The sequence below is a fragment of the Mobula birostris genome, chromosome 6 (assembly GCF_030028105.1).
Source record: "Mobula birostris isolate sMobBir1 chromosome 6, sMobBir1.hap1, whole genome shotgun sequence".
Classification (NCBI taxonomy): domain Eukaryota; kingdom Metazoa; phylum Chordata; class Chondrichthyes; order Myliobatiformes; family Myliobatidae; genus Mobula; species Mobula birostris.
The window spans coordinates 125,908,930-125,934,852 of NC_092375.1; the positions used below are offsets into that span (position 1 = coordinate 125,908,930).

The 25,923-nt window shown below is 41.6% G+C and overlaps 1 protein-coding gene across 3 annotated transcripts in view; it reads right to left on the reverse strand.

The window, feature by feature from the left end:
• The window catches only part of bard1 (BRCA1 associated RING domain 1), a 262,400-nt gene that overhangs the window by 165,168 nt on the left and 71,309 nt on the right, over positions 1 to 25,923 (reverse strand). For all 3 annotated transcript variants that reach the window (XM_072261215.1, XM_072261214.1, XM_072261216.1), the window contains one exon: positions 338 to 1,401. In XM_072261215.1, coding sequence (XP_072117316.1) covers positions 338 to 1,401 — 1,064 coding nt within the window. The remainder of the gene's footprint in view (positions 1 to 337; positions 1,402 to 25,923) is intronic.

Genomic DNA, 25,923 nt, shown 5'->3' on the forward strand with positions numbered 1-25,923 from the left:
TTACTGTTTGTTAACTTGGTGCAGAAGCAAACCAAGCAAACTAAATTTATTTATGAAAAAGATCTAAATAGCCAGATGCACGAGTATTTGTGATAACGGAAATGAAGATGCATTTGACACCCCGGTTTGAAAACATGACTACTCACACAAAACAGAAATGTCATTGTAAGTGAAATAAAATTACATTGATAAGTATGTTAATAGGTGTGTATTTTCCATCACAGAAAGGTTTAAAAACTAAAAGACATACTGACATTGGAGCTACTGCCTATTCTTGTCTCTCAGATGATGAATCAATAACACCCACCCATTGTCAGAATTTATTGGTGTACTGTACCTTTATGGAAGCAATGTGCAGAGGTGTCTCACCCTTGTGATTTCTCTTCATTAAGGGAGTAAGAGGAGAGATTGGAGTTGTATGACTTCCAGCCAGTCGGCTCTTAGGCGTAGATCGTGGTGTATGAGGAGATTTCTGTGTTGCATGCTGTTTTGTCTCACTGTTACCTTTGTTAGATGGTGTGTTGTAGCTACTCTCTGTTGAAGAAATAGCTTGTATATCATTATCAGACTCATTCAACACAGATTTAAGTAGCAGTGGAGCTGCGGATTCCTGATGCGTGTCTGATCTAGTTGGTTCACACATATTCTTACTGAAACTTGCTGCCAATATTTTAGTGCAAGAACTTGGACCTTTCTTGCTCTTTTTTGAGGGAGTTTTAGAGTTGGAATCAGATGACTTTCTTAATCTTTTAGCCATGGCATGTGCTGTGGGTAAAGGAACAACATGCTCTTCCTTCTTTAAGACTTTGGCCAACTGTACTGGAGAAACATCTTTGCAACTGGAAGCTGCTGCTTTGATACATGCATCAGAAAGATTGTCACCCAGATTTTTGTTTGTAGACTCTACATTGGAGTCAGTTACATTGTTAGGCAGTGAAGCTGCATCCGCATGGGCCAATTCTTCAACAGGTTCACCTACAACTACTTGGTCCTGAAAATTATAAACCATTGGTTGACTGGAAAATGAGACAACTCTGTCATGATCCATTGTTCCAGGGCTGTCACCTTCTCTCGCTGTTTTCCTGCTTGTTCTTTTTCCAAAACCCCATTCTTTATTAGCATCAGTCAATCTTTTTCTAACTCTCTGTTTTGACTTGTCTGAAACTCTCCTCTTTGGAGAATCTTGCGGAGGAGATGGCGATGACAAGAATTCAAATACAGAAGATGAAGTTTCATTCAAATCAGAGCTCGGACTTATTTTCTGATCCTTCTTTAAAGCGTGCATATCCAGAACACACTTCAATTTTCCACTGCGTGGACTAAACCACGTTCTTAAATCCCACTTTTTACCAGTTTCTCTTTCAGCTTTCATTTCCGGTGTAACTGAGTTACTTTTATCAGCTAGAAATGAACAAAAACAGTAATTAAAAGAAAGGGAAAACAAACTTTGCTTGTGGAGACATTTTCAGTAAATACACAGATAAAGGGAGACACAACTTTCCTTAACCTCAAAAAATGCCTTTTTTTCCAAAGAAGCAAAATTAAGGAAGCTATCCTTCTACTTTTTTCCAGGTTTCTGACTTCTACTACAATGGAAACAGTTCTTAGAACAGTCATTTCAACTCTATCCACCGTATCAATTTTAGACTTCCAGTTGCACTGTGAGAGATGCCCACTCTTTTCACTATTTACTGAAAGCCAGGAAAAACTATCTGGCTATGATTTGTCTGCAAACCTACAAATACAAAGTATACATCTCCAAATAAATTTTGACCTTCCTATCTACTGGATGAAGCTAAAACTGAAATTTTAATTTCACTAATGTGAAAGAATACAACAAGGATGTTGGACTTGCTGTGTTGTCTGAAAGATGTTTCGCCACTCCTCCAAGAGGCTTCTTCAGTTCTGATCCACAGTGGGTAGTTTTCCAGCTTATAAACTCTGTGAGTTGTTTAAAGGTATAGTAATCACATGAAGGTTGTTAAGAGTCATAGAGGTAATGAAAAGGTCATCAGTCTTATCTTTGCATGAATGGAGGTGTGAACTGTTGTGGAGATGCTGGGGTAGAGATGTTAGCACTGCATTGCAAGTAGCTGATAGGTGGTGTCGTGCCCCACTCCCTCCGATCAGGGACGAGTCTTCCAGTTTGACAAAGATGGCTTTTTTAACCTCTCTTTAAAACTACCTGTCCTCCTTGTCCGAAATACAAGGGGTGATTGATAAGTTTGTGGCCTAAGGTAGAAGGAGTCAATTTTAGCACATTATTTTTCAACATAGTCCCCTCCTACATTTACATATTTAGTCCAGCGGTCATGGACCATACGGATCCCTTCTTTGTAGAAGTCAGCATCTTAGACCTCCAGAAGTGGTCCACAGCAGGGGTGATTGATAAGTTTGTGGCCTAAGGTAGAAGGAGATGAGTTATACAGCTCTCGTTACATGCACGTGCAGTTCAACTCTTTGAGTGATTATGCAGAAAGGTTGAAGTTAATAACTCAGCTCCTTCTACCTTAGGCCACGAACTTATCAATCACCCCTGCTGTGGGCCACTTCCACAAAGAAGGGATCCGTATGCTCCACGACCACTGGTCTAAGTGTGTAAATGTATGAGGGAACTATGTTGAAAAATGAATGTGCTAGGTTTTCTAAAATTGACTCCTTCTGCCTTAGGTCACAAACTTATCAATTACCCCTCGTATGCACATTGTTATCATCAAAGAAGTGTCCCTTGTCCTTTAGGTGTAAATATACAGCCGAATCCCGACTTGAGGTGTTGAGGCGCGAACACGAGGAAATCTGCAGATGCTGGAATTTCAAGCAACATACATAAAAGTCGCTGGTGAATGCAGCAGGCCAGGCAGCATCTCTAGGAAGAGGTACAGTCAACGTTTTGGGCTGAGACCCTTTGTCAGGACGAAGGTCTTGGTGTTGAGGCGTCAGTTTGTGAAGAGGTTGTTTTGTCTCGCCGATATACAGAGGGGACGGGTTACGACACCACCTTTCAGCTACTTACAATGCAGTCCTAACATTTCTACCCCGATGTCTCTATAATAGTTCACACCCTCCATTCATGCAAAGGTAAGACTGATGACCCTCTAATTACCTCTACAATTCTTAACGACCCTCATGTGATTACTATACCTTTAAACAACTCTCAAAGTTTATAAGCCAGAAAACTACCCACCATGTATCAGAACTGAAGAAGCCTCTCGGATGAGTGGCGAAACATCTTCCAGACAACACAGCAAGTCCAACTTCCTTATTTACTACTGCTTCACATATAATAATCTGGATGACTGAGAACCTTCATAGACAATAAGGAAGTTCTGCCAGAAGATGTCCTAGTTTAGGTCTCACAAATGCATCTACATACCATACTTCCTAACAACACAAGGAGATATTTCATGCTATTGGGTTAATGCAATCTCACTGCCCACTACTTTTTTCAACCTCCCAGCATTCCCATCAACAACCCCAAAAATGTACACTTCAGTAGGAATTTGCAATGGCGTTAGACTTCCATCCGCATTCCTTTGAGACATAGGAGGAAACTGTAGTTACTAGGCAAAATCGACATGATCACAGAAAGATTGAATCAGCGGTCAGGATTGAAGCTGTGAAACAATGCTCTACTAGCTGCATCACCCTATACACAAAATGCTGTAGGAATTCAGCAGGTCAGGCAGCATCTATGGAAAGGAATAAAGAGTTGACATTTGGGGCTGAGTCCTTTCATCGTGTATATTGAAAGGTCTCAGCCAAAATAATGAAACAGACCTTTTACTCTATAATATTAAAAGTCAAGCAATCTTTTGGGAGTCCCATTCCTCAATTTCTTTTCACTTAATGTGTGAAAAATGCCAGCCGAAAACCCCTTTACTGACAATTTCAATCAACATAAATCTTTTGGCTCTTCCTCATCTTTTCCTCTTGTTTCTCATCTATTTGTTTAACCTTTCACTATATTAATCTTGCTTTGCCACTAGAAAACCACTAGGAAAGTAGGAATTATGCCTCCTATGAGTAACAGATGACAAAATATTTAATCTATTCAGTTGAAAAGCATTCTATCTCCATCTTATTCCAGTCTCAAGTATTTACTCTCCCAATAATTAGACCACAATTCAATAAGTAGACTATATGCTCCTGGTGGTCGAACAACAGTTTGGGTACATATTCACAAATTATTTAGTCATAATGTAAGATAATGAAGAAACATAAACATCAAAAAGAATGGTGCGAACTAGTGTGCTACATTTCAGAAAATCATATCTTGTTCAAGTAAATCCTGATATGCTGTAAATGTATGCTACAACTAAAGTATTTTGCTCCAGAAAGATATATACAATAGTATGCAAAAAAATACTCAAACTGGAAAGACTACAACCTTTAATTCAAAACTGATAAGCATCTACAATTGTCAAAATTACTGCATTCAGAGGTTTTATGTGCAGGGAGAAAGAGAATTGCATGGACCCCATTATAACTCTGTTATCAAAGTGAAGGAAAATGAGCATTCAAACACATTGAACGAATCTCTCACATCCTGCAATTCGACAAATAAAAAGACAAAAATATCAAACACTCTGGCGTAAAGCTTCACTGAAGTCAATTTTTCTTCAACCTTTATCGATTGAAGGAACTCTAACCATATATTTAATACCCAGTCTTGAAAGGCTTGATTTAAATCAGCAACTTCTCATGCTATTGTTCCAAGCACTGAATGGTTAGAATTGAGCAGATCTGTCCCTCTAATTACATACAATATACACGGCAATTATGCACATTAAATTATAAAGCGCAAATAAAAGCACCTTTCAATAACATGATCTGAGCCTCAAAAACATATAAAGATGACAGACTGCAATTCTTCAGTGAAATTGTTTTAACATTTAAAGTTAAATACAGGTCACTTCACACAATTAAGTTTGAAATTAGGGCAGGTACTTATTCTGCCCATATTTACTTGGAAAGTATTATAATTATCTGTCCCTTTTGTACTGTGCCAACGTTTTTCTGTCCAACTTCCACCTGACAAAATATAATTTTCTACTTAATCAAGATTCTGCTATAATAAAAGCAATAAACCTTACACGGCAGAATCCTTGCTTCTATTCAATATTCCACTGAATAATATTTAAAAATTATGTCGTGGACACAGATGTCAGAGGCTTGATACTGCAGCACAAATGTCAAGCTTAATCATCGTTGTTTTGAATGCCCTATCTCCAGACAGGGAAGCTGAACCATGCAGATATGTGCAAAACTTTCTTTCAGTTTTTACGATTTATGTACATAGGAAGTTACAGGAAATAGCAGCATTTAGTAGTGCAGGGAGGAGAGTTGATTGTCTGTGCAGTTTACTTAGCCACCGAACTGGGAAGCAATTTGCTTACAACTTAGCCCCCAATAAAATATTCACCACAAAGCTAATTTGGGGAGGGGATTCATGGTGGAAATAATTTGTAGGTTTCAATTTGCTTTTCTTCTTTAGTTTCTTTCCTCAAGGCAGGCTCATTTGCCAAAGGAACGAATAATGCACCTGCGTTTGTAGGGTAGCTTACAACACGAAAGAACCAATGTTTAATAGAAAGTGTGAAATACAAGAACCATTATTTACATTTGCCCTTTAAAAAGAACAGTCTAAGTACTTTATCTTGCACTCACTCTATATCTTTGAGGTACTGATTACCTCAAGGCACATTTACTGTACCAACAGTTTCTACCTTTTTTCTTACCAACTATTTATTCCCGTAATAGCTGTTAAAGACAGTAAATGCAATCACAGCACACAAAAAGTTAAAACTTACATTTCACAACCTCAAAATAATCCAATATGTCAGAATCAAGCTTATTATCATTGTTACACATGAGATTCTGCAGATTCTGGAAATCCAGTGCAACACACATAAAATGCTGGACAAACTCTGCAGGTCAGGCAGCATCTATGGAAATGAATAAAAAGTCAACAGTTTGGGCTGAGACCCTTCATCAGGACTGGAAAGGAAGAGGGAAGGCAGCAGAATAGAAAAGTGGGGGAGGGGAAGTCGGTCTAGCTAGAAAGTGAGAGGTGATACCAGGTGGGTGGAAAAGGTAAAGGACTGATAAAGAAGAAATCTGACAGGAGAGAAGAGTGGACCATGGGAGAAAAGGAAGAAAGAGAGGCATGAGACGGAGGCAATAGGCAGGTGAGCAGAGGTGAAAGGCCAGAGTGAGGCATAGAAGAGAGGGAAGGAAGAGGGAAAAAGGAAAAAAAGAGGAAAAACAATCAGTGAAAGGAGAAGTTGATGTTCATGCCATCAGGTTGGAGGCTAGCTAAGAGGAATATGAGGAGTTGTTCCTCCACCCTGAGAGTGGCCTCATCAAAGCAGAAGAGGAGGCCATAGACCAACATGTCGGAATAGGAATAGGGATAGGAGTTAAAATGGTTGGCAACTGGAAAATTCCATTTTTGGCAGATGGAGGAGAGGTGCGCAACGAAGCAGTCTCCCAATTTATGTCGGGTCTCACCAACATAGAGGAGGCAACATTGGGATCACCGGATACAAAGAAGACCACAGATTTACAGGTAAAATGCTGCCTCACCTGGAAGGACTGTTTGGGGCCCTGAATAGAGGTCAGGAAGGAGGTGAATGGGCAAGTGTAGCATTTCTCTCACTTGCAGGAATACGTGTCAGGAGGAGATTAGTGGGGAGGGACGAATGGACAAAGGGATCATGGAGGGAGTGCTTCCTGCAGGAAGTGGAGAGTGGGGGTGAAGTAAAGATGTTCAAGGATCCAGTTAAAGATGGCAAAAGTTGCAAAGAATTGTGTTAGCTGCAGAAGCTCATGCGGTATCAGGTGAGGACAAGAGGAACTCTATCACTGTAAAGGTAATGGGATGATGGGGTGAGCATGGATGTCTTGAAAATGGAGGAGTCTTATATGATGTGAAATTTGTTGTTTTGTGGTAGTACATTGCAAAGACATAAAATTACTATAAATTACAAAATAAATGATGCAAAAAAAGGAAAAAAAAGGTTCTATTCATGGGTCCACAGACCATTCAGAATTCTGACAGTGAAGGTTTCAAAACTATTTCTGAATGCTTGAGTGTGGGTCTTCAGGCACTTGAATCTCCTCAATGATGTTTGTAATCAAAAGAGGACATACTGTGGTTGCTGAGGGACTTCAGTGATGGATGCCGTCTCTTGAAGAAGCACCATCTCTTGAAGACATCCTTGATGTTGGGGAGAGTTGTGCCTGTGAAGGAGGTAGCTAAGACTCTAATTCTCTGTAACTTTTTGTGATCCTGTGCATTGCAGCCTCCAACCCAAACTGTGATGCAATCAGTCAAAGCGTTCTCCACTATACTCCTGTCGAAATTTGCAAGTCTTTGGTAACACCAAACCTCCTTAGGCTGCCAATGAAGTAGAGCCACTGGCGTTTCTTCTTCATGAATTCTTCAATACATTGGGCCCAGGGTAGATCCTTCAACATGCTGACACCCAAGAACTTAAACATGCCAACCCTTGCCACAATTCTTCAGACAATTAAATACTTCTGAGATATAATCAAAAATAGCAAAGAAGTACTGCTGCAAATTTGTGAAAACAAGCCTCAAAAATTAGTGAAACCCTTTTTTACTGGGCATCTCTGCAAATGCGGCTCGTTAGTCCCTCACTAACAGCCACTGGACTCCACGGCGAGAAAACCACCATTCTCCGGCTTCATACGTCTTGGGTGTATATGACTTTGATCTCGCCAAATCCGTGGGGTTGGGACGTCTCGCCCACCCAAACCCACAGTTTGTGTGAATGCTGTGTGATTTACTGCCAGTCGGCAAGAAATAACAGATCGTACACTACATACAATTATAAAGAAGTACGTTTAAGAATGGTAACTTAAGCAACCAGTTATTAAAAGAAAGAAAAAATTAAAAAACAAAAAGGGCCCATTACATTTAAACAGTCACACATGCACAATGGAGCTCAAATCTGCCAGAAGCTGTTGTTTTCAAGGTACACACAGCACCTTCCGAATGTTGCTTGAAATCCATCTCGAACAAGTGGGCTCCCTCACAGGACTATTGGTCCTCCCTTCTTGAAGCCATTCATCTGCACAAAGCACCCTGTGCAACAGGAATGGCATCCTCAGCCATCTTCCTGCCTGTCTTCTCCCAGCTCCCGCCAACAAAGACCTTGGCCCACACCAGTGTCCCTCACAAAAACCCTCCACCCAGTGTTCTCTTGAACCTTCTCCCAGTTCAACCATCCTGATTGGCTGACATCAATTCCGAAGTTGAGCAACAAAGCCCCTTTTCTCAGTCCAAACCCAAACAGGCTGAAAGCAGAACTAACAGACTGATCTTACAGAATTGCTAACTGAAATACCTGCAGCATTGCAGTAAAAATCTCAATCAGGGAGTTACATAAAGACCATACGAACATAAGCCACAGGAGCATAATTTGTACATTCAGCTAATGAAGTCAATTTTCCATTTGATCATGGCTGACTTATTTTTCCCTCTGAACCCCATTCTCCTGCTTTCTCCCAATAATTTTTAATGCCTTACTAATCAAGAAACAATTAACCTCCACTTTAAATACCGCATACCCAATGACTTGGCCTCTACAGCTGTCTGTTGCAACGAAATCCACAGATTCACCACTGCCTGGCTAAAGAAACTCTTCCTCATCACTGTTCTGAAGAGAAATCCTGCTATTCTAAGGCTAAGTTCTCTGGTCTAAGACTCTCCACAACTGGAAATATCTCTTTCACATCCACTCTATACATGCCTTTCAATATTTGGTACCTTTCAATGAGATTCTCCCTGTTCTCACCCCTTTCTCATTCTTCTAAGCAGCAGTGAGTTCAGACCCAGAAAATGGTCTTCATACATTAATCTTCGATCCCCAGTATCAATCCTTTAAACTTCCTCTGGACACTCCCCAATGCCAGCAGATCCTTCCTTAGATATGGGGCTACAGTTCAGCATTCAACACCATAGTTCCAACCAGAATCAACAAGAAGCTCAGAGACCACGGCCTTGACCCTGCCTTGTGCAGCTAGATCCTGGACTTCCTGTCAGATTGCTGGCAGGAGGTAAGAGTAGGCTCTCTCACCTCCACCCCTCTGACTCTCAATACAGGAGCCCCTCAGGGCTGTGTACTAAGTCCCCTCCTTTACTCTCTCTATACCCAGGACTGTGTCTCCACCCACAGCTCTAATCTGCATTAAATTTGCCGACGACACTACATTGATTGGCCTTATCTCAAACAATAAAGAAATGGCCTACAGGGAAGAAGTCATCTCTCTGACACAGTGGTGTCAAGAAAACAACCTCTCTCTCAATGTCTCAAAAACAAAGGAGCTGGTTGTGGATTACAGGAGGAACGGAGACGGGCTAACCCTTATTGACATCAATGGACCTGGGGATGAGAGGGTAATGAGCTTTAAATTCCTCGGCATCCACATCACCGAGGACCTCACGTGGTCTGCACATACCAGCTGTGTGGTAAAAAAAGGCACAACAACGCCTCTTTCACCTCAGATGGTTGATGAAGTTTGGTATGGGCCCCCAAATCCTATGAACTTTCTACAGGGGCACAATTGAGAGTATACTAACTGGCTGCATAACTGCCTGGTATGGGAACTGTACCTCCCTTAATCGCAGTACACTGCAGAGAGTGGTGCGGACAGCCCACTGTATCTGTAGCTGTGAACTTCCCATGATTCAGGACATCTACAAGGACAGGTGTGTAAAAAGGGCCTGTAGGATCACTGGGGACCCAAGTCACCCCAACCACAATCTATTCCGGCTGCTACCATCCAGGAAATGGTACCGCAGCATAAATGCCAAGACCAACAGGCTCCAGGACAGCTTCTTCCACCAGGCCATCAGACTGATTAACTCACGCTGATTTGAGTGCATTCTATGTTACATTGACTGTTCTATTTATTATAAATTACTATGGTTGCACATTGTACATTTAGATGGAGATGTAACATAAAGATTTTTGCTCCTCATGTATGTGAAAGATGTAAGAAATAAATCAATTCATCACCTGCTTCCTCAACACTACCTGCCCTTCCACCTACTGCAAACTTGGCTATAAAACCATCAATTGCATCATCCAGATCATTAACATATAACGTGAAAAGCAACAGACCCAAGGCAGAATACTGCAGAGCGCCGCTAGTCACTGGAAGCCAAACAGAAAAGGCCTCTTTTATTTTAACTGTTTTCCGTTAACTGGTGGAATCCATGATAGTACCTTTCCTGTAACACCAGGGGCCCTTATCTTGTTTAGCAGTTTCATGTGCAGCCCCTTGTCAAAGCCTCCTGAAAATCCAAGCAAACAACATGCACTGACAGTCCATTATCTACTCTGCTTGTTACTTCCTCAAAAAATTGCAACAAATCTGTCAGGTAAGATCTCCCTTCAATGCTGACTTTGGCCCATTTCAGACATCTCACCTCTCCCGGAAGTTCCAGGAGTGTCCCGCAAATTGATGGTGGCTCCCTGATGCCCGCAAATTATATACAATATCCCGGAAATCAATTTTTTGAGAGAAAGTGAGCGAGAGAGCGAGAGAGAGAAAGCAAGAGAGAGCGATAGAGAGAGAGAGAGAGAGAGAGAGAGAAAGAGAGAGAGTGAGAGTGCCATGGCAAAGTGTTCCAAAAAAAAAGAAAATATAAAACGTACATCACCCCCAACTACCCTAAAGTGTACCCCTGCCGAATAGGGGTCAAAAATAATGACAGTGTTGCTCACTGCACTGTTTGCAACAGTGACTTTCCTATTGCCCATGGTGGGTAAAGACTGTAAAAGATATGTTGAGGTGAGTTTAACAGGTGTCATTCATTCATTAGCATAGCTAACGTTATTTAAACTATCTGGCTAGCTGCTAAGGAGCTACTCTATTGCAGACATCCCACCTCTCCCGGAAGTTCCGGGAGTCTCTCGCAAATTGATGGTGCTACCTCACTGAAATGAGTTTTTGCAGGGTGGGATGTCTGCTATTTTATCATTAGATTCCAAGCACCAAAAAAACTCCATTCTCAACCGTAGACTAACATGTTACCAACAGCTGAAGTCAAGTGAACCAGCCTAAATTTTCCCGTCTTTTGCCTCCCTCCCTTAATAGTGGGTGACATTTGTGATTTTCCAGACCTCTAGAACCATTCCTGACTCTAGTGATTCTTGTAAGATCACTACTAATGCCTCTACAACCTCTTCAGCTACCTCTTTCTGAAGCCTGGGGTGTAGTCCATCCAGTCCTGGTGACTTATCTACCTTAGGACCTATCAGCTTCCCAAGCACCTTCGTTTTAATAATAGCGACTACACTTACTTCTGCCCCCCGACACTCGAATTTCTGGAATGTTACTGGTGTCTTTTACAGTGAAGATAGACACAAGTAACTCATTTCTTTGTCCCCATTACTACCTCAACTGCATCATTTTCCAGCCATCCAATACCACTTTTACTTCTCTACTCCTTATATATGTAAAAAAAACTTGATGTCCTCTTTTACAGTATATTATTTAGTTAATATACCTTCATATTTCATCATTTCTATCCTTATTGCTCTTTTGCCTTCTGTTCGCTTTTAAAAGCTTTCCACCAATTTTTGCAAATCATTTACTGAATCACCGATTCACTAATTATACAGTTTGCCCCATATACTTAGTGCAGCACTTTTGAGCTAGCATAACATGTCAAATTGTTAAGACCTCAGAGAAATATTGTCGTATCAAGATTGTGTGGCTCACTCTCGCCATTTTGGACGCAGCGCTGCACCCAAGGGCTTCACCATTCACCGCAAAGACAGGACATTTGAGTCTTTTAAAAGGTAGAGGAGGTAGAATATGTTTTATGATTAACCTACCTGTCTCAATCCTGCTCACCCAACCTGGAACATCTAGCAGTCAAATGTCATCCATATTATCTGCTCCTGGCGTAGCCTCTTGTATATTAGTGAGACTAGATGTAGATTGGGAGACATCTCAGCTTCACCAACATCTACGCTCTGTCTGCCAGAACAAGCGGGATCTCCCAGTGGCTACCCATTTTAATTCCACTTCCCAAACCCATTCCAATTCCAACATGTCCATCCATGGCCTCCTCCACTGTCGGGATAAGGCCACACTTAGGTTGAAGGAACAACACCTTATATTCCGTTTGGGTAGTCTCCAACCCGATGGCATGAATATTGATGTCTCCAACTTCCAGTAATGCCTCCTGCACCCCCCCCCCCCCGCAACTTCAGCATTTCCCATCCCCTTGTCCCTCTCTCATGTTATCTCCTTGCCCGCCCTTCACATCCCCCTGGTGCTCCTCCCCCCCCCCCAACTTTTTTCTTTCTTCCATGGCCTTCTGTCTCTTTCACTAATCAACTTCCTAACTCTTTGCTTCATCCTTCCCCCTCCAGGTTTCACCTATTGCCTGGCATTTCTCTTTCAAATCTACTGCTCAGCTTTTTTCCTCCAGTCCTGCCAAAGGGTTTTGGCCAGAAAAGTTGACTGTACTTTGTTCCGTACATGCTGCCTGGCCTGCTGAGTTCCTCCAGCATTTTGTGAATTGATTGTGGACTTCAGGAAGGTGAGGTCAAGGGAACATACACAAGTCCTCATCCAGAGATCAGCAAAAGAAAGGGTGAGCAGATTCAAGTTCCTGGGTGTCAATATCTCTTAAGGTCTATTCAAGGCCCAACATATTGATGCAATTCCAAAGAAGAAACAACAGTGGTTTTACTTGAGGGGCCTTGCCTTGCTACTGGTACCACGTAGCCCAGTACTACCTGTCTCGGGTTGGGTTGTCAGCGACTGAACCAGCACACCCCCTGGAGCACTTTGGTTAACCAGGGAGGAGGGTGTGTAGGCACCCAGCAGGACTAAAAGCAAAACCTGTCAAAGGGCGGATGAACTCTTTGTGAGTCAACGGCCACCTACTGTCTGTGTGAGGAGTGCGAGCCACACAGTCTTTCGTTTCGCGCCTTGTAAGGCATTATGACGACAGACAACCCAAAAAACCCTATACTTCCAGAGCCCGGAGTGCACAGGAACTCTGCGGAACGCCCAGGTCCTGGCCTAGACAGGCAGTATGAAGATGCGACCTCAAACCCCACGGGGAGGGTTGAGTCCAACAAGGGGGCTGAGCAAACTGTGCCTCTTTTGCGTTGTAAGGTGAAAACGATCATCTCAACCTTCAACGCAAACACCACCCGCCTCTTGCCTCGATGCACAGAGTTGGCATCACAGGCAAGCAGATATGAGATCTCCATCCTGGGGATCCAAGAACACTGTCATGTTCACCCTGACGAAGAGATAAGGTTCACAGAGGTAGAGGGGATGCACCTCATCACCTCGTCCACATGGAGAGAGCCGACGACGATGTCAGCACAAGGTGGAGAAGGGCTGATGTTGATCTGCAAGGCGAAGAAGGCACTGAGGGGCGCAGTCTCAGTCAGTGACAGAATCCTTACTGCGGAATTTGAAGGAAACCCAGCGACCTCTGTCATCATCTGTTACTCCCCGCACAACTGCAGCGAGGAGAAGGAGGTGGAGGCCTTCTACAGTAAACTTCACGAAGCTGTCACTTCAATACCAGCACATAACTTCCTGGCTACACTCGGCGATTTTAATGCCCAGGTCAGACTGGAAGATGTTCCATACTCATACCAAGACTTTACCAACAGAAATGGACAATATCTAGTTGATTTCATCCAGGAACACAGTCTCATTGCCACCAATACACAATTCAAGAAGCGAGCTGGTAAACTGTGGACATATGAAAACAGAGCCTCCATCTGCAGGAAACAGCTCGATTACATCCTCGTAAGAACAAAATGGCGTAATTGTGTGATCAACACAGAAGGCTACAGCACCTTCAACTTGGTCAGTTCTGATCACAGAGTAGTGTCAATGCAAGTGGGACTGAGCCTGCGGCAACCCAAAGCCACAGGTCCCAAGGAGAAGATAGACAAGCCAGCGAGCTCTGTGAGGGTCATGTTTTTTGACTTCTCCAGTGCGTTCAACACCATCCACCCTGCTCTGCTGGGGGAGAAGCTGACAGCGATGCAGGTGGATGCTTCCCTGGTATCATGGATTCTTGATTACCTGACTGGCAGACCACAGTACGTGTGCTTGCAACACTGTGTGTCCGACAGTGATCAGCAGCACTGGAGCTCCACGGGGGAACTGTCTTGTCTCCCTTTCTCTTCACCATTTACACCTCCAACTTCAACTACTGCACAGAGTCTTGTCAGCTTCAGAAGTTTTCGGAAGACTCTGCCATAGTTGGATGCATCAGCAAGGGAGATGAGGTTGAGTACAGGGCTACGGTAGGAAACTTTGTCACATGGTGTGAGCAGAATTATCTGCAGCTTAATGTGAAAAAGACTAAGGAGCTGGTGGTAGACCTGAGGAGAGCTAAGGTACCGGTGACCCCTGTTTCCATCCAAGGAGTCAGTGTGGACATGGTAGAGGATTACAAATACCTGGGGATACGAATTGACAATAAACTGGACTGGTCTAAGAACACTGAGGCTGTCTACAAGAAGAGTCAGAGCCGTCTCTATTTCCTGAGGAGACTGAGGTCCTTTAGCATCTGCCGGACGATGCTGAGGATGTTCTACAAGTCTGTGGTGGCCAGTGCTATTATGTTTGCTGTTGTGTGCTGGGGCAGCAGGCTGAGGGTAGCAGACACCAACAGAATCAACAAACTCATTCGCAAGGCCAGTGATGTTGTGGGGATGGAACTGGACTCTCTCACGGTGGTGTCTGAAAAGAGGATGCTGTCTAAGCTGCATGCCATCTTGGTCAATGTCTCCCATCCACTACATAATGTACTGGGTGGGCACAGGAGAATATTCAGCCGGAGACTCATTCCACCAAGATGTAGCACAGAGCATCATAGGAAGTCATTCCTGCCTGTGGCCATCAAACTTTACAGCTCCTCCCTTGGAGCGTCAGACACCCTGAGCCAGTAGGCTGGTCCTGGAGTTATTTCATAATTTAGTGGTATAATTGACATATTACTATTTAACTATTTATGGTTCTATTACTATTTATTATTTATGGTGCAACTGTAACGAAAACCAATTGCCCCCGGGATCAATAAAGTATGACTATGACTATGACTGGAAGGCATTCTCCTCACAACCTGTTCTTCAAGCTCAGTATACAGTGGAGGTGAGAAATCGCTTCGGCCCACTGGAAAAGGGGAGGAAGAGACTGCCACCGACCGCGACCAACAGCTCATAGACGCACACACAGATGCAACAAAGAGTTTGCTTACTGTGAAGCGAATCAAGAAGAGTCGGATCTCGAAACATCCTGACGTCGTCTCAGCAAGAAGCGTAGTCAATGCTTGTCATGCCAAACTTCGAAGGAGCGAAACAGAAGAGCTAAGAGACAAGTTCAAGACAGCAAAGAAGAATCTCTTTGCCACTTACGACCGACTGAAGGAAGAGGAACTAGCTGAGAGGATTAGAGAGTTAGAAGCTGCTGATGAAGATATGCAGCATGGAGAAGCATGGCGCATAGTCAATGAAATCAGTAGATGGAAGAAGTCCCCATTAGGTCAAATAAGTGGTAAAATAGCAGAGGACCGTGTCCTGACATGGTTTACCCACTTTAAGAACCTGCTGGGAAGCCCTCCAACGATCACAGAGGAAGAAGAGGACATACCCATGATACTAACGCAAGTTGACATCGATGACGGCCCATTCACCGTTGAGGAACTGAAGAAGGCCAAATCTGTACTCAAACAGGGCAGGAGCGCTGAACCAGATGGGATACCGCCAGATGTCCTGAAGAACTGCGACCTGGACGACACCTTGCTGGACATATGTAATACGGCATTGATGAAAGGTGACAAACCAGAACAATGGTCACTCTCAAACATTATCCCAGTCCCCAAGTCTGGATCCCTCACAAAGACAGATAACTACCGCGGTATCAGCTTGACCTGCATCTTAGCAAAGCTATACAATCGGATGATCTTGAGCAGGATTCTCAGCGCCATTGACCCTAGGCTAAGATTCAATCAGAATGGTTTTCGGCAGAAGCGCACAACAGTAATGCAAATACTTGCTCTCCGTAGGATCGTCGAGGAAGTCAAGAAGAACAACCTACCAGCTGTGCTTACTTACAGCAATTTCCGCAAAGCTTTTGACTCCAGTCACCGAGGTAAAATGCTGAAGATCCTGAAAGCTTACGGAGTGCCAGATCATCTACTGAGAGCAATAGAGTCCAGCTATACCAAAACCATGGCGAAAGTTGTATCACCAGATGGAAAAACAGCAGTGTTCAAGCTCCTGGCTGGTGTGCTGCAAGGAGACACTCTGGCACCCTACATCTTTATAACCGTCCTTGATTACGCTCTGCGACAGGCTACCAAAGATCATGACAAGCTTGGTTTTACCATAAGACCAGGGTGAACCAAAAGGGTCAGACCAGTTACACTCACAGATCTCGATTTTGCAGATGACATAGTCCTGCTCTCTGACCAGATAGAGGAAGCACAGCAGCAACTGACAAAAGTGGAAATTGAGTGCAATAAAGTTGGACTTCACCTAAACGCTAAAAAGACAGAGTACATGGCGTTTAACTGCGATAAAGGTACCCTCAAGACTGTAGAGACTGATGCCATTAAGAAAGTCTTTGACTACAAGTACCTCGGGTCAAGAATGATGAGTTTGGAGAAGGACATAAAGATACGGAAGGCGCTGGCATGGAGGGCTATGAACGGCATGAAGGAAATCTGGAAGTCGAACCAAACCAGAGGGCTTAAAAAGAGGAATTTCATAGCAGTCATAGAGTCCATTCTCATGTACGGATGCGAGACGTAGACACTCACCAAGACAATGCGGAAGTCTCTAGATGGTTGCTATACACGAATGCTCCGGATGGCTCTTGATGTGAGTTGGCAATAGCACATGACAAACATTGAGCTCTATAACAACTTACCAATGCTCTCCACTAAAATCGAGGTGAAAAGACTGCAACTAGCGGGGCACTGTCTACGCCACCCCGAGCTACCTGCCAGCCTAGTCATCATATGGGAGCCCAAGCACGGGAGGATGAACCCTGGGCGCCCTTCCAAAACTATGGTCAACACACTCCTTGAAGACAGCGGCGCAGCTAATGTAGATGAACTGAACACACTGATAAGGGAGAGGGAGAAGTGGAGAGTCTGTCATCGTGCCCGATGCCGGCCCCCTAGGCCTGAGTCGACGTAGTAGTAGTGGTATGGCATCAAAGATTCTCACAAATTTCTACAGGTGTACTGTGGAGAGCATTCTAACTGGATACATCACCGTATCATATGGAGGAGCAATTGCACAAGAGTGGAAGAAGCTGCAGAAAGCTGAAGGCTAGTCTACCATGAGCACTAGCCTTCCTAGCATAGAGGACATCTTCAAAAACCAATAACTCAAAAAGGCGGCATCAATTATTAAGGACCCCTATCACCAAGGATATGTCCTCTTCTCATTGCCAGCATCGAGGAGGTGGTACAGGAACCTGAAGAAACACACGCAGTGTTTTAGGAACAGCTTCCTCCCTTCTGCCATCAGATTTCTGAACAGCCCATGTACACTACCTCAATTTTTTAAAGATTTTTTGATCTCTTTTTCACTATTTAATTTTTGCTCTCTTTTATCGTAATTTATAGTTTTTTATGTATTGCAATTCCTGCTTCCCCAAAACAACAAATTTGATAACATATGCCAGTGATATTAAATCTGATTCTGATTTTGACTGCCAGCATCAGAATGCAGGACCAAATTAGGCCAATTAAACTCTCCAAATGCCTGATTCTATGTTCTATAACTTTTAATTAATATTTGAGTCTGAGATTTAAAATGAACAATTATGCTATCTTCCACTGACATTTGAAATATTCCAAATTTCCACATGGTAGCAATTCCCTAATTTTACACAGGAAAGCTTCTGTCTTCATTTTTAGACAATGTCCTCAAATCCTCAACTTGCCAATCTGCAAAACTAGCTTCCCTGTTTCAACATCATTTTCTACTTTGATGGAATCGTCCTAGTTGTGATAGCTCTGATAGGCATCGCCAGTCCTTATGCGTTCCATTGGACTTACAGTGGACATGGTGTAAGTCTGAACTTGCAGATTATTGGATGGTTCCACATCTGTCACTAAGTGGAGCATTACACTGGTGAATCGCCTATCTGAAAATAAACCAGGGCAGATATAGCAAAGGGTTCATGTTGTATTTCTTCAGAAGAGAGTGAGTACATCCACACATCTTTTTCTCTGTTGTCTTGGTAATCTTTCTGTGACATGCACTGGAGTGTGTTTTGGGAGTCTGGTAAAATACAGCCTGCCCATCACACCAAAGAGAGTAAATAGAGACTCAATGCAGAGGAAGCTGGTGCATGAGACAAAACTCACATTGATTCACTTATCACTCTACAAGAGAGATTCTGGAACTGCAGATGAACTGGCGTAATCTTTTTTATTTCTTGAAAACATTTAATCCTTTTCACTTTCAGTTAGTCATTTTAATAAGCTTTTTTAAAAAAAAATCAGGGGTGTCAATAATGAACAAGGTAATGAGCAATAGACAGAACTAAGCAAGCTAGTAACCAATTGACCAGATCAAAACGTTATAGTCTTACTCATCCTGTGAACAGTGATGGATAATTACTCTGCTAACAGAAGAACACTCCAAAGCCATCTTAGGAATAGTAGGGCCTAGACTGCAAGCACTAAAAAGAAAACTAAGACATTCACAATCATAATTAGAAGTGTGGAACAGATTATCCATCTCGGGTGCTCCTGAGATCCCCATAATCACAGAAGCCAGTCTTCAGCCAATTGCTTTAATGCCATATTATATCTAGAAGTGGCTTAGGGCACTGGATAGTTCAAAGTTTAAAGTAATATCTGTCTACCTGTGTCTTAAAAAAGGCATATTTAAGGAGTTTTGAAGCATGACACTTCCATGGGAACTGTATAATCATCTGAACATTCAATCGATAACAGACTTCAGTAATTTCTCATTAACTACTCTAGAATTACCTGGTTTCCCTCTTGCATCTTTGATAAATAGTGGAGCTAAGGCTAAAATAGGGCTAAGGCACCGGTTTCCATCCAGGGGGGTCAGTGTGGACATGGTGGAGGATTACAAATACCTGGGGATAAGAATTGACAATAAACTGGACTGGTCAAAAAACACTGAGGCTGTCTACAAGAAGGGTCAGAGCCGTCTCTATTTCCTGAGGAGACTGAGGTCCTTTAACATCTGCCGGACGATGCTGAGGATGTTCTACGAGTCTGTGGTGGCCAGTGCTATTATGTTTGCTGTTGTGTGCTGGGGCAGCAGGCTGAGGGTAGCAGACACCAACAGATTCAACAAACTCATTCGTAAGGCCAGTGATGTTGTGGGGATGGAACTGGACTCTCTCACGGTGGTGTCTGAAAAGAGGATGCTGTCTAAGTTGCATGCCATCTTGGACAATGTCTCCTATCCACTACATAATGTACTGGGTGGGCACAGGAGTACATTCAGCCAGAGACTCATTCCACCGAGATGCAACACAGAGCGTCATAGGAAATCATTCCTGCCTCTGGCCATCAAACTTTACAACTCCTCCCTTGAAGGGTCAGACACCCTGAGCCAATAGGCTGGTCCTGGACTTATTTCCTGGCATAATTTACATATTATTATTTCATTATTTATGGTTTTATATTGCTATACTTATACTCTATTGTAGGTTGGTGCAACTGTAATGAAACCCAATTTCCCTCGGGATCAATAAAGTATGACTATGAGGTAATGCAACCTTAAGAAATAGCTTCATTAATCTAGAACTTTATTCACTATGTTTCGATCATTAAAACTTTGAGATGGAAACCAGCTCACTTGTTACTTTTGAATGTCATTTTCTTTTTCATTGCTGCTATTTTGTTGCATTAATTACTGTGAAGCATTGGTTGCTTTGGGTTAATTATTCAACAAGCGAATATTTCATTTTCATTTACAGATCACGTCCATCTATTTTCAAGAAGCCCACAGTTCTTTTGACCAACTTCTTCTTAAATTAACTGTAAAAAAAAAAGTCACGTACAAACTTCCTTCTACTAACATTTATCTTTTCTTATTCTATGTATCACTACCAGTTACCAGCAATTTTACCATGATGTTGCTTGGCCTTGGGACCCTGAGGTCGTGTAGACCAGGACTTCATTCCCTGGAACATAGGTGACTGAAGGGGTGACCTGAGGTATACAAGAGCATGAGGAGCACATACAGGGTGAAAGCACATAGATCTTTACCCCCAGCTAAAATCAAGAGGATACAGGTTTAAGATCAGAGGCAAGAGATTTAAAAGCGATATCAGAGGCAGCTTCTTTGCAAAAAGGGTGGTGTGTATTTCAAATGAGCTGCCTGAAATAATCATTGAGGCAGATACAACAGCAACATTCGAAAGCCGTCTAGATAACTATATGGGTAATCGAGGTTTGGAGGGCAATGGGCTAAACACAGGCAGATAGAACTAACTCACTAGGCAACATGATTGGCAGAGATGAATTGGGATGAAAGGCCTGTTTGTATGCTGTATGACTACGATTTTAAGCACATTAGTTACTTGGTTATTTTAATTTTATGTTGTTCCTTACCTGTTTAGCTCTCAATGGTATTTTTTAAAACTTGGAAATATGTTCTTACCCCAAAAAGATACAAACTTGTTTTATATTCTAAATTATTTTTTGAAAAGTTTTTTTTGCTGTATCTAGCTGATCTGCCCCATTTACCATAGTCAGTCAGACTCTCCTGAATACAAACATTCTGCATTTATTTCTTTCAAACACTATACTGAATATGATAAATGTTCATGTACTGCTGGAAAACAAATCTGGCTCATTATTAAATCTAATGCAACTTGTTCCTTTGTTGATTCTGGTGTAACAGTACAAAGTACACCCACAAGCCCAAAACAATGAATAAAATTAAGTACCACTTCTGAGAAAAACCAGCACAAAAATATAATTAGAGTGGATTCCAGTTAGTTGGGACAGTGGGACCACATTTTGGCCCAATTAGTTAGCACTCCCAATTCGACAAAGCTTCATAAAAATAGCTAAAAATGTGCAAAAAAGACAAACTATCATTTAACTGAGTAAAAAGTTATGTATTTAAATGCAATACAGACACATTAGAATGCTAACAATATTACTGCAGTAATAAAACGGTAGTTCCTAATAGTTATCCATGGAGGAATTCATCCAGTGTTGACTGTGAACAAATCAGCTTAGCCACCTAGTGCAGATAATGGACAGCCTTCAATACAAATATCTATGTCAGGATGCTGTTTATTGACACAATCATTCATTCAGTTCTGATCGAAAATATCCAAAACTGGGACTTCTGTACCTCCCTCTGCAACCAGATCCTCAACTTCCTAACTGAAGACCACAATCTGCAAATCAGAAATAACATCTCCCCCTCATTGACAATCAACACTGGTGCACCTCAAGGATGCAAGCTTAGCCCACTTCTCCACTCTCTCTAAACCCATGACTGTGTGGCTAGACACAGCTCAAATGCCATCTATAAATTTGCTGACGACACAACTATTGTTGGCAGAATTTCGGATGGTGACAAGAGGGCGTATGGAAGCCAGATATCAGCTAGATCAGCGGTGTCGCAGCAACAACCTTGCACTCAATGTCAATAAGGCGAAAGGACTAATTGTAGATTTCAGTAAGGGTAACATGAGGGAACACACACTTGTCTTCATAGAGTGATCAGAAGTGGAAAGAGTGAGCCAAGTTCCTGGGTGTCAATATCTCTGAGCATCTGTCCTGGACTGAACATATCAATACAGCTACAAAGTAAGCACGACAGCAGCTATATTTCCTGAGTTTGAGGAGATTCGGTATGGCATCAATGACACACAAATTTCTGCAGATGTACCGTGCAAGGCATTCTAACTGGAGGTATCACCATATGGTATGGGAGACGGAGAGGCTACTGCACAGGATTGAAATAAGCTGCAGAGAATTGTAAACGCAGTCAGCTCCATCATGGGCACTAGCTTCTGTAGTATCCAGGGCATCTTCAAGGAGCAATGCCTCAAAAAGGCAGCATCCATTATTAAGGACCTCCATCACCCAGGACATTCCTTGTTTTCTTTGCTACCATCAGGAAGGTGGTACATGAGCCTGAAGGTACACACGCAATGAATCAGGAACAGCTTCTTCCCCTCAGCCATTCTTTTTCTGAATGGACATTGAACCCATGATCACTACCTCATTGCTTTTTTATTTCTGTTTTTGCACTACTTATTTAACTATTTATTATATATACTTACTGTAATTTATGTTTTTCTCTATTATTATGTATTGCATTGTACTGCTGCCAGAAAGACAATAAATTTCACAACAAATGCAGCACTGATTCTTGAGAATTTGGATAAAACAGGTTTTAATTTTGAAAAGAAAAAAATTTAAATGCTAACAAACCTAAACTTATATGTTTATAGAACAAGGTCTCAGCAATCAAGCAATATTTTGGTGCAACCTCCTGATTTTGTAATTTTTTCATAAATGTTTTTCCTGTCATTACTTAGTTTTTGTCAACACAGACGCAATAAAAAGCTAATTATTCTTATTTATTTAGTCTTATATAGATTTAGAGCTATTAAATCATTGTGTCTACATCATAGATACACACAAATGCTATTGTGTTGAATATTCACTTTTGTTCATTTTTTATACCATTTCACGTGTACTCCTTTAAAAACTCTTACATCATGCAACTTTTATCATTAGCATTAAATATACAAAATAACAATTTTGGACATAAAAACACATTTTTAATCTTAAAGAGACAATTACTTTAATAAATCAACTGTTTGGGAGAAACAGATTGTAAGCATATTAATTTAAAACAAAGAAAGTTTCATCTGACGGTGGTGGCAGTGGCCTAATTACAACAAACAATTCCAACCTTTTCACCACTCAAATCAATGCTTCCTTGCTTAACAACTTTATTTAACAATTTGGTACAACAAATAACAATTTGTCATGTACATTTTATCCTTCTGTAAAAATTAACAACAACAGTAAACAGCAAAATAAAAACTACAGTACAACTGCAATGTTTAAGCATAAACATCAGAAAACACACCAGGAGCTAAAAAAAAATCCATCCATTTCTGGGCTTGAAAATCTTTGAAAACGTTCAGTCAGCTTTATCAGGAAGTAGACGATTAATATGCTCCTCCTCTATAAAGTCCATGACTTCAGCAGACAGGTGGTAGATCTCCCTTGTCCTGCCTGCACGACCCAGTGATGACGGCTCCATCAGTCTGACCAGAATATCTTCAACTGGTACGACGCTTGTATCTTTTCCACCTGGCTTTGGATGGAAGTGCGTGTTGGGCCCCATGAGGGTGGAAAAACTACACTTGAACATCTTGATGATCAGCATCCACAGTGACAGCCTTTGCTAACGACCAGTTTTGGTCATAAATGACTGCAAGCCAATCTCCACAATTAATGACACCAGCAGTCTGATCCGATGGACGATCTGGGGGAGTTTCTGGGCATTCTGGGCCTTTTCTCTTACGCTGTCTAGACTCTTGTTGTCTATGTTTCCATGCTTTCTCTTACTCCTCTTTTCCCTTTCATTCAAATCACTGATAGCTTTTATCTTTCCATCCTCTACTCTCGTCTTTCATCTTTGCTTTTCCTTTCTCAGGTATTCCTCCTTTAACTCTGGCTCACTATATATTTTCTCTCTCTGCTTTTTTTGGTATTCCCTGTTTCTTCACCTTCACTCCTCCACTGATAGCTGCTGCCTAGCCATAATTTCCTAAAATACATAAAAGGAAGGTCAGAATTTAATGGAATTACTATGAAATTATGCAAAATTACTATGAATTTTATTTAATTTGGTGAAATTTTATAAAATGATTATGAAATGGTGCAACTAAATTCATTTATGGTTTTAGTCATTAGGGATACATATAGTAAGGAAATATTGTAGGCCTGTGTGTGTGGAAGAAATAATGTATATTATAAATAAAGAGGTTAATGAAACATTACAAGCCATATTAATATTAATTGTGATCATAAATTATATTCAACCTCCACTGAAGATGATTTGGATGTTTTTGTCAATACCGTCAAACTATGTGTCAACACCGTCAGGCAGAAAACCTGACAGTGTTGACGATCTGACAGTGTTGACGATTGACAGTGGTGACAAAAACACTTCTTTACATGACATGACATGCATGAACTGTATACAGGAGCCATCTTGTTTTCCCTCTGTTACTAGCTGCCTCTGGCCTCTACTTAAAATGCATAAATTTATGTCATACTTTAAAATAATTCTTTCTATACAAAAGAGTGTTAGCACATCATGGTTGTGACAATAGCAACATCAATAAATATGTAAAAATTATTGAAAAAATAGCAAACTTACAGGAGCTTGTTTGACCTTGTTGCATTTAGCAGATGTGGAGGGTGGAAAAGGGGTCCTCAAGAATATAGTTGACCATGTGGTTGCCCGTTTTTATTGCTTTTTTTAAAAAATAAATATCTCAGTGTTGACAAAAACTTGGGACACATTTTGAGTAACCACAAAATAAGAGTAAATATTGTTGAAAATTCACTGCTTTTAGTTTTAAAGAGGTTTTTTACTCTACACTTTCATCTAGCATATATGTTATACATTTTTAATGACTTTCACACGTTTTTATCAAATTGAAATGATAATCTCTTGTCTGAGGACAACTGATTTTGTGGGTACTGGGCTATCATATAATCAATTATTTTATAAAATTAAAAATAAACAAATGAAAAAATGTTGCATTTGTGCAAAAGACCCTCAGATGATCAACCCTGATTATTTTAAATAAGAAAATGCTATTCATTTTCAACGGTATTAGCACTTTTCTTTTCGCCAAAGTCTCAAGAATTAGTAGCCAGTGATATGATTGCATCCTCCAAATCTTTATTTTCATTGTAACATTCCAGATTATTGTTGAAACCTTCAAAGTCTTCACAGTTCCCAACTGTTGAGGTAATAAGCAACATACATCAAAGTTGCTGGTGAACGCAGCAGGCCAGGCAGCATCTCTAGGAAGAGGTGCAGTCGACGTTTCAGGCCGAGACCCTTCGTCAGGACTAACTGAAGGAAGAGTGAGTAAGGGATTTGAAAGTTGGAGGGGGAGGGGGAGATCCAAAATGATAGGAGAAGACAGGAGGGGGAGGGATAGAGCCAAGAGCTGGACGGGTGATAGGCAAAAGGGGATACGAGAGGATCATGGGACAGGAGGTCCGGGAAGAAAGACAAAGGGAGGGGACCCAGAGGATGGGCAAGAGGTATATTCAGAGGGACAGAGGCAGAAAAAGGAGAGTGAGAGAAAGAATGTTGAGGTAATGAAATTATTTTCACTCCCAGCAGTTTCTGGTATCTCCAAGCCTGAATGCCTAAAACTGCAGTGAGTAAAATAATTCAAAATTGTTTTGCTGCTTATTTGTTGCCAGCTAGCAGTTACCAAACTCTTTGCTTTTTGAGAACAAACACACACAACTGACACTTTTTAAAACCGTTCACTCAAAGTACGATGTAGTGGTTAGCAGTAACACAAGTGCATATGACTGACGCTAGTTAGAAACTTCGCAACAGTCCCCTGGCCCAATTAAATGGCATAATGTCCCAAATAAACACGGTGAATCCCAGTAAATTTCTTGATTTGATTTGTTCTTTAAGAGTGGTCCCAAATAAGTGGCTGGCCCGATTAACCAATTGCCCAAATAACCGGAATCCACTGTACTTCACTTTCATGTAACATGGGATCAGGAGAGTAACTGACAGTCAAACTAAAGCAGACTGAGTGCATCAATGGATCAAACAAATTAGTTTTAGCAAATTATGGCAATTTGTC